General features: G+C 37.7%; 1 protein-coding gene across 2 annotated transcripts; it reads right to left on the bottom strand.

The window, feature by feature from the left end:
- Positions 1-676: 676 nt before the first annotated feature.
- On the bottom strand, positions 677-4,965 carry LOC105050517 (uncharacterized). Of its 2 annotated transcripts, XM_010930572.4 has the most exons (7): positions 4,232-4,965; positions 3,253-3,369; positions 2,947-3,125; positions 2,764-2,857; positions 2,154-2,231; positions 1,865-1,966; positions 677-1,050 (listed from the first exon to the last, which is right to left on the bottom strand). In XM_010930572.4, the coding sequence occupies exons 1-7, from the start codon at positions 4,769-4,771 to the stop codon at positions 916-918; spliced, it is 1,245 nt and encodes a 414-aa protein (XP_010928874.1). In that variant the 5' UTR covers positions 4,772-4,965; the 3' UTR covers positions 677-915. The 2 variants fall into 2 exon arrangements, with proteins under 2 accessions (XP_010928874.1, XP_010928875.1); XM_010930573.4 differs by lacking the exon at positions 1,865-1,966.
- Positions 4,966-10,164: the final 5,199 nt, after the last annotated feature.

Here is a 10,164-nt window from a genome sequence, read left to right as displayed (position 1 = left end):
CTCGTAGTAGCATTGCCGCTCTCGTCACTGTGAGTGAAGCTGTGGCATCTCATCACTGTTCACTTTGGGATTGCAGTGTACTAGAAACCAGTCTGAAGGCTCTGTAGTTTGAACCTGGTTGTAATGCCAGGTCTCCTTTTTCTACACTTTGACCCCATTTTCTATGGCAAACCTAGGTTCTTGACAGGTTGGTCATAAAGTCTGATGTTTTTGTTTTTCCCGAACCTATGGCTCATTGGAGGCATATATGTTGGTTTATGGATAACCGATATATAACGAACTTTGACATGAAAATGAGCACCAAAGGGATGGCTCAAGGATGTGAAGAAGAACTCTTATGGATTTGCATTTAGTATTGGATGATTGAAAGGAGGAAACGATTTTAAGTAGAACTCCCCGATTGCTTTGTGTCAAAGATATGTAATTATTTTAGACATGGCACACTACGAAGAGGGAAAACGAGCCAAAAGAGTATGGAAGAGACAATTTAATACCAAACCTGTTGAAACGTCACCAGGGAGCTTCACCATTTTCAGAAAATCTTCCCGACTACACCACGGACAAATCTTAATGACAAAATGTACTCAAAAGTTTTATGGCTGGTGCTGCATTAATTATCTCTCTGTATTTGCCACTTATCTCTCTGTCTAAACAAATAAATGTAAAGGCTTGAAGCTATACCCATGTGACTGTTCATTGCGTTACAAAGGAAGGAACAGAATCTTTATACATAACCAAAGAACTTACAGGACTGGTGAATAACCAAGTCCCAGTTACATGACATTTTCAGATTGAGTTTTCTAGCAGTCGCTGGTCTTCGCTCGTAGAGATGCAGGCTTACACTATATCTCTGAATGAGCACCTTCCTTGTCTATGATTAGAGAACTATTCTGGCTTTGAACTCATTGAAACTGATTATTTTTCATCCATCTTCAAAGAATTCAGCCGTCTCAGTCTTTGGTCAAGCTCGGCCATGACCACCGTTTCCTGCTTTTTTCTTTGCTTTGTTATTGTGTTCGTCCTCATAGAACCAATCTTATCAAAAGCAACCTGCCGCAGACCGAAAGGAGCTGCATTAGTCAACATTTGGATAACTAATCAAGGATCAGGAAATCTTCTTTGGAAGAATATTTTACTTGCAAACAGGAATTAAACATATCAATAATTTGTCATGAACGATGCTCATCATCCAAGTCTTTTACCATCAAAGTGGGGCTTGCTATGGATCACAACGCCTACATCAATAAGGCTCCATGAAGGACAGAACAGATTCTTACAACCACGTGTCAAATTGATATTGACCTCTAGTGGTTGGTGCAGAGCATCTGGTCTAAGGCAACTCGTGCAAGAAAGAGGCCTAACAAGAAACCTGGGTGGCTTGCACAAGCCCTTCTTTATTAGCCATTAGACATAGCACCCTTTCTTAATTTCAACTTGCATGGATTGAATACCTATAATTGCGCAACTGACTTGAAACAGCACAATACTACTAATGACCCGCCAGAAAATAGAGAGTTGACACTGATCACAAGTCCACAACCATGTGTCATGAGAACCATATTATCAGGTCTCACAGTGAACCCTTCTGCAGTAAGTTAAACCAATTTTGCCTGCACTGTTATTCGGTACATAGTGTTGAATCACTAAGTCATTGTGTATCATAACTAATGTAGTTCAAGAGTCAGAAGTTCCGATGCCAGGAGCTGGCTCACTAAGTAAAAAAGGTTGCCATTACTCACAAGATTCTGGGTTAACCCTTCAACAGAAGTATCAAAGCTCTCCTACAGCTGAGTATCTATTCCATTGAAAAGGTTTGTATTTTCAATGCTCTAAGGTAATGAAATGTTTCAGAAAATCTTCTTACCCTCAGCAGCTCATCGGGGTCATATAGATGATGGGTGGTCATTTGCAAAATATCAATCACGTCACCAATTTGATGAGTATGTAGTAACTCCTCTTCCTTCATCTGCAGTTATTTCTTAAAGCTTAGAGAACGTGGCATAGGTGACTGTTACTATCATTTCTCTGTGTTTTATAAACTTGCAACTAAATTCCACTTTTTCTTTTTGTTACTATGCAACACAAATTGCTGAAACCATAATATTTGTAATGGTTAAGTAAATAAAACCAATAGATCAGTTCCAACAGCATACCTTAAATATTGCTAGGGCTACATGAAACAGAACCTTCGCTCCCTCATTGAATAAAACATCCCAGACCCGCAGTGTTGTCTAAGAACAAATACCAAAATAACAGAAGTTAATTCTCAAATGAGATTAATTGAGAGAGTTTTAGGTAAAAGTATTAGATGTCATATTAACAAAATGATAACAAACTAAAGCAATATTAGATCTTGCATTATCCAAGTGGCATATACTAAACAAAGCCACTAACAAAAGGCCAGCCTCATGAAGCTCTGCAGTTATGTCAAGCATAGTTGCAGCTAGAGAGAAAATAGTGAGGGAAAATAGGTTAAAGGAATTTTGATCAGGTCATTCGAGCTTGAAACATGAGATTTCTTTCCAAGTCAAATGGTTGAGAATGCAGTTCAACCTACAAGTTATATTTCAAAAGGTGGATTCATAATAGAGCACTTTAAAACATTAAGGTAGCATTAATCACTAGTAACAAATATACAGAATCTGTGTCAAAAAAATGGTCATGTCAAGGTACAAGAAAAATCCTTTATTCATATTATCTGATTTTAGATTTTACCCCTGAAAAAGAAAAAAGAAAAAGAAATTTGCAGTGGAGTCATCTAACCTCTGAAGGTAAGCTCTTGGAGAAGAGGCATAGGAACCACTCTGTGGCTACAAGAGAGACATCAAACTCGATGGCTTCAAGATGAGCAGCAATCCTGTATTTTTATAATTCTAGAAGTGAAAAAGAGAAATGTGCAAGCATTGATAAGTTATAGAGATTGGTGTTAAAGAAGATGACGTAAACCTGGGGCATTTTTTGGCAAGCAGGTCTTTGAACACCCTTTGCTCAACATGGCAACCAGAAAGGTTATCAGTGTAGCAATCATTTACCAATACATTTTCCAGCAAGACAGCAAGCATCCAAAATGCATCTTCCTCTGTTTTCATTACCAGCAACAACAGTGCAGCTACATAATTTAACCCCTGCAAATTATTTAAAGTCAAAGCTTTTGCAAAGGGTCTGCAGTTCAGTGTTTAAAAATAATAAAAAAAACAATAGCAATAATAGAAAGATAACCCTGAGTGAGAGAAAAGAACTAGATTGAGTTACCTGGCAATAACCAACATCAGAATCTCGAAAAGAATATGCAACAAGGACACGCCGAAGAGATGCCTGACCTTCTGGATTGTCCAACCAAGGATGACATGGGAAAGTTCGTGGAAGATCCTGCATATATACCAGATGATACTGATGATGTAATCTCATCATGGCACTACTTGATTTTTTTTAACTATTTACCGTAATGTTATCAGACATGAATGTTCTTTTTGAAATATATTTTATATAATATTTTTATCGGCAAGCATCTTTCCCACATCTTGCTTCAGATTGAAATTGTTGGAATGACCAAGAAAACAACTGCACAAGAAAGGATTCTTTTTCAAGCACTGCTAAAATCGTGGATAGGTTTAGTACCTTATGCTTGCTAGCCAAAAAAAAATGTAGATATATTTTGACAAGAACATGAAGGCTTGGGTCACCTTTGGTGACCAAGTGATCTACTAGAGTTCAATTGACATCACCTCCCTGTTAGGCAGGACATGAACTCACAATCATTGCGCATAAAGAGGACATCATCGTTGATGCATAAGTTTTATTGACATCATGCAGCAATATAAGACAGAAACCATTTGTGTTGCATTCAGGATCTTCTCCATACACCCATAGACATGTAGGTGAATTCTGGCATATTTTTATAATGCAGGTTGCCAACTAACCTGAGGCCATGTATATTTTTGTTTGTTTTGTGAGGGTGGTGTCTGTGGTGTGGTGCTCGTAGAATGTCGATGAAAAAGAATCACCTACCCTCACAACAGCACAAAGACAGAACAATCATCCTGCATAGTCTGTCAAGAGGGGGCAAAAAAAAAAAAAAAAGGCTTCTTTATGATTTGAATTTTAATCCTCAGAAAAATCCATATTAAACCTCATCAAATTCCATTCTTCAGTGCCAATTAAATTAGTCCTTCATGGGTACCCAGAAGCAAGATCAATTCACCTCAAGAATTCAATCACATATCTAACTTACATGATCGATTTGCCGTGTGGCAGGCGTGACCTTCCCTTCAGTAGCCCTGATGAGATCATCGTAGTAGCTCTCCGGCACCGTCGACCGCTTCTTTGCAGCACCGGAGACGGAGAGCCAGACCTTGGGCCTCAGCACCGGCGGTATCCCCTTCCTTATCAGCCTCTTTAGTGTGATGGTATTGGTGAGTGTAGACAACTTCAGCGATGCGACCGAGATCCCCTCGCCGTTGGACGAGATCTGCGGCTGGAGGTACCAATTGGCTCCCTTGTTCGCCTCGAGGGCCCACCACACCCTGCCCTGCTGCCTCACCCTCTCCCTCACCTCGTTCAACACATTGACATCGTCGATGCTCCCCTCCACGGTGAACCCGTAGAGGTCCTCAAATTTCACGGTGATGGTGCTGGCCTTTCTCGCCACTGAGGTGATGGTGGAAGTGGTGGAGGTGGTGGCAGGGGAGGTGGTTAACGTCTTCCAATGGAGTACTCTTCTAGGGGAAAACTCGTTATTGGAGAGTTCTCTGTGGCCCTGCGGGCCAAACATTCTAACTCTGTAATCTTTTATGGCTCTCGAAAGGATGATGGTGGAGTACTGAATAGAAGAAGGTCGTGGTTATGATAGAAGAATAGGTATTTACTCACAAGCAACAACAATGAGCAACATCACGAAGGAATGAATACAAGGAGATTGGGGGAAAGGTGGGATTTTTATGGATAGGAACGTACAAAGTTTCATATATGCAGACAAAATCTTGTTTCAAGCATCACAAGCTTAAGAAATGATGAAAAAAAGAGATCTTGGAGATGGGCTTGGAGGAAGGGAAATGGTCAAGGTGCATTAGGTGTTGAATGGTTGCATTTTGATGAGCTAAAAATTTAAGATCGGAGAAGAAAAGGAGGAGGGCTCTTGGAAATAAGTCTCCCTTGTAGGACAATCTCATAAGAGGAAACCAGATATCTCGTCTCCTTCCTTGGAGATTGGAATAGAGGGAGAATGGCAACAAAAAAACCTTTTTATTTCCCTCTTTTGAGGGTGTCGAGAGAACTAGGAATGGATGGGATTCGTGATTCAGAGATGTTTAGTTTAAAGGGGTGAAGGCAGTGTGATAGAAGTGATGATGAGGGTGGCAGGGTGGGTGCCGTGAGATGGTGTACGATGGGGTGGTGGTTGGAAATGGCAACAAGATCTTGGATTCGGAACAGGGTAGTCTGCTGGTTTGGAGGCTTGGAGCATTGGGGAGCAAAGGACGCCGACACCCCTCCTTGTCCGGGTATGCCTTTTTTTTTTTTTTTTTTTTTAATTAAAAAAAGGTCCGGATATGATTGTTTTGGATTTAGGGTTGATAGGACTCTAAACCAAGTTGTAATTACTCAGCTGACCTTAGTTAAGTGGGCACTCAATTTTGGACGGCCTAAGAGTTTAAGCGCAAAACATGCCAAAGAGGTCCAACGAAATGTCTTGATTAAAAGTGCAATGAACTGCCTCTTTGATCGAGTTTCATTCTAGCTTGGGATACAAGACCATGTGGCATGCCAAATGTAAAATTAAGATTATCTTATAAAATAAGCATTAGTTTATGCCCGATGTAAATAAGTCCAATTGGATCAAGGTTGTTTCGAGATTAGATTAATGTCAGTAGTTTAATTACTAGTAGGTGTAGCCATGGGCTTCACTTGATCTATTTGCTTGATGTGTTCAGGAGACCATATTCACACTATTCTCAATCTAAATAGTACCAGATATTTGTGGTTTGTCTCCATTTCAAGGAACTATTGTTATTTTCGTTTGAATAATTCATTTAAGGATTTAGTTAGTTAGAGAGAGCAAGCTACGATGTGTTAAATCTGCTAGCAAGTAGCAATTTTTCCATGCAAGTATCTTGTTGGAAATTCTTATCAACCATTCTTCTGGTGCTTAATAAATCTTATTTAATTCCTCGAGTGCCATCCAATCAATATCCGTGTTTTCTTTTGGGGTATGGATGTAGTTCGAGGAAAGGCCAGGGGCAATCAAAAAGCCGCATGCAATCACATGGCATCATGTGAACACGTAGTGCCGAAAACACCGGCCCCTTCCCGTCTAAGCCAAGGCAAAAGACGGAGTCGCACGTGAGACTTGGCCAACTCTCACGTTTTCTCCCGAACTGGAGCAGTTAAATAAAAAATATATGTATATACGTGTGCGTGTGTGCATATATATATATATATATATATATATATATTAGTTCTTCTCTCGACAATTGATGAGAACTTGATGGTGAACAAAATGGCATAATTGATGACCGTGATCTAGAAATCAACCTTGGTAGATTAATTTAATGATCATTGGCTATAAATTTTTTCTTTTCATTCTATCAGTACAATATACTCCATACCTTCAGAGGTACGGAGTTTATCTACATTACCCTCGTCAGATGATGCAATATATATATATAATATGGAGGGTGAGATTAGTCAGGAAGTGGAGGAGGTAAGCGCACAGCCGCTTGAGTCCATAAGCTCCACCATTAGTTTTCAGGCGTTACAAAGTTGCCTTGCTTTGCACGTGCGAGCCGAACGATTTCTACTTATCCGCTCCTCTTTTGGGACCCAGCTTCCCTGGCCAGACGCGTGGCTGCCGCTCCTCTGGTCGCCGTGTCATCTGATAATGATGTCAATCGGATGGCCCATGAACGCTTATCATTGAATAGGACCCACCTAGCAACCATCAATTGAATGAAATTTAAATGGAAGATGACTTTGATGTCGATTTAATCAACTCAATATTAAGTTAATCCGGGTCCATGGCAGTCTTTGATGCAAATAGGCTTGGTCTTAGTCAATTAAACTGGCTGGACAATCCAGTGAAATAATATATCTTTGGGCCAATCTTCCAGCTCATTTGCATCCCCAGACCTCGTTAAAGTTTGGAGCCTTGGGTAATTAAATTGATTATGACCAATTAAGTTAGATCTTAATCGTGTGTATTTCTTCAAATCGAGCTTTATGATTGGCGTCTATGCGTACGCTACATTGTAGTATGATAGATGAAATTGGTCTTGACATGATGATGCTGCAATAAAATATACATAGGCTAACATTTGATTTTTGCAATATTTTGATACAATGATGCTCATGTGATGACTTGATTTTTCTCAAGACATAAGCAAAAGAAAAAAAAAAAAAAAAGAGTAATTTTAGCAACTAGCTTGTCCATGCTAAGTGCCTATGGTTATTATTTGTTTCTAAAATGGGTGTTTAGGTGCGGAACCCATGAAAATTCCAACCCATGCTTTGGATTCTGTGAAAGAGGCGGGATTAGAAACCGTGCATTGGATCCTTCTTTGCATTAGAATGGAACCTGAAATGGCTTGAGATATGGCATCAATGGGTCCATTATTGTGTTTTAATTATTTTTGAGTTCAGCATTATAACCGTTAGAAAGTAATGCTTTATTCCCCAAGCATCAAGCACATGTATCACACCTGCAATAAAGCAAAGGGATAACTGTTATTCCCATATGACAAAGAAAAAGAATGATATTTAATTCTATGAGTGTAATTTGATAAATATACTTTCATCTTTAGCACGAGTATTTCTCTAATTACAGAGCAAATCTCATGAAATGGCAACACATCTAAAATTAAGACCCAAATCCAATCAAGCTAAATCATTTGGATCCAAACAAACTTAAACTAGCAACGAAAAACCAGTTCAAGAACGTTAGCAGGGTTTAGCCACAAAAACTGGGATCTGAGACAGAGAGAGAGCACCTGCTCCAAACTCACCAATTGATGGCTATGTATATAAATCTAACTAAATTTTATATCTAAAGTTGGCTTTGGGATTTGTCAAACAACCCAATTAACTCGGAAATCTACTTGGAGAGCAAAACAATTATTCTAGCATAAACCTTTTATGGAACGTATGTCTTACAAATTTAACCATCCCATGGTCTCCCTGACTTTTGGCACTATCCACTTCGTTCGGTTAGATTGCACATGTATCTTGATGCACTGATGGACTCTTTCTTTTAAATTAATAAAATGAGGTCATCATCTGTTTTATCAAAAAAAAAAAAAATATATGCCCATCAACGGTAAAGAAAAGATTAGATATATTTTTTGATCATTTGATGCATAGATCAGAAATCTTCAAATCACATAATTTTTTATGTACGAATAATTTTTAAATAGTAAATCACATCCAACGATTTGGATTATCGACGTAGAATTTTTATTGTTCAATTTTGATTTGACCATCTAAATTTGTCCATATAGATATATATATATATAAAGATATCTCGTGTTACATGTTATGTATCAATCATATACTACATGATGAAGCATCAAGAAGGAACAAAAAAATATAAAAATTGGTGGAAAAGTAGGAGACTTTATTTTATTTTATTTATTTATTTTTGTTATAACATCTGAAGTAGCAGAGAATAAAACTGAGTCCAAATAGTCGAGACCTTCTTCTATCATCTCTTTATAACGATAGTCCAATAAAATTTATGCTGTTTATCCAGATAAAATAATACTTTTAAGTTTAGACCTTCATGTTGTTCATTGTTTTACAAAATCAAACAACAGAGTGGATGACGTGTCATTATATTTTTGTTTATTGTTGACAAAATTACATCAATTAATAATGGCTATTATAAGAGAAATAGTTTTTTCAAGATGAACTTACACCATGGCTGCAATTGATGAATAATGGTCACCATTTTTGTTTTGTATGATGATAAGGTATTGCCTTTCAATAAAATTTCTTTTTCTGGAACTTATTTACCAAGGGACAACAACATTATGAAACCTTTAACTCTACAATAAATTAGTCTGGCTCAGATCATGCTCAAGGTTGCATGTCATCTGTGGCTATCAAGCTTAAAAGAAGTAGGTCCAATTGATTTGTCCATCTAGTTTTGTAATATTTTATTTTTTGATGTATTTACGCTTGATTAGCCTATTTGGTTCTCAGGCACAAGCTAGCTGCTCTTACATCTGTCACATGATCCCCAATTTTGGTAAGCAAAGTTGCGTGCTATTTTGAAAAGGAGATTTCTTTCACAAACTTGGCACTGTCCCATGGTTTGATCCAAAGTTTGAAATTAAATTTATAAAGGAGATAAAAATTATCTATAGATTAAATCAAAATTGTCGATCTATTATCATGTGTACACATCACACATCCTCCATGCTAACTTAGAATTAAGATGTTTTTATTTTATTCCCTAGTTTGATTCAATCAATTCATAGATAGCCTGTTTAAATGGGCAAGGAAAATGCTAGGTCCTGAGATCTCAGCAGAGTATGCATTATTGGCGCACTTAGTCAACTACCCTTTGTTAAATTCATGAAGAATTCCCTTCCATCTAATTGACCAGCGCACAAGACATTTCTTGAGGTAAGTTTTGATGATGACCAGGCCTTGGATCATATAAGACATGTCATCCAAACAATGCAGGATAAGCAGACATGTGATTGTGAGCTTTAGATGAAAGTTTTTGCTTGGAAATAATTTAGCAACATTTGTAAAAATCAAAATCTAAAAACAGTGCATTATCCAAAGACCCGACCTCTAACATACAACTCCAAATTATAAAATAACCATGTTAGCTTATCTTTTTTTGATGTGATCGTATCTAAATATGGATAAATACTATGGTATTATCGTAAAATCTTGCAGCATGTTATAAATTTGGTTACTCGTGTATACGCAGAAAGAGTGTAATTAATTGAATTATTGATTTTTACTTCAAAGCACCTGATATGATCGAGCTAAATGGTTTTTATTAATAAATATATTTGATAGAGTTATAACCAACAAACATGCAGCAAATCTTAATATCCAAATATTTGGATGGCTATAATTTGACCTCATTTATCCAATTCAAGAGAAAAAAAAAAAAAAATTTATCCACTGGAGTTGCCCTTCCATTGGTCGATAGAGATG

This window comes from Elaeis guineensis, chromosome 8 (assembly GCF_000442705.2).
Source record: "Elaeis guineensis isolate ETL-2024a chromosome 8, EG11, whole genome shotgun sequence".
Lineage (NCBI taxonomy): Eukaryota > Viridiplantae > Streptophyta > Magnoliopsida > Arecales > Arecaceae > Elaeis > Elaeis guineensis.
This window is presented reverse-complemented; position numbering and strand designations above follow the sequence as displayed.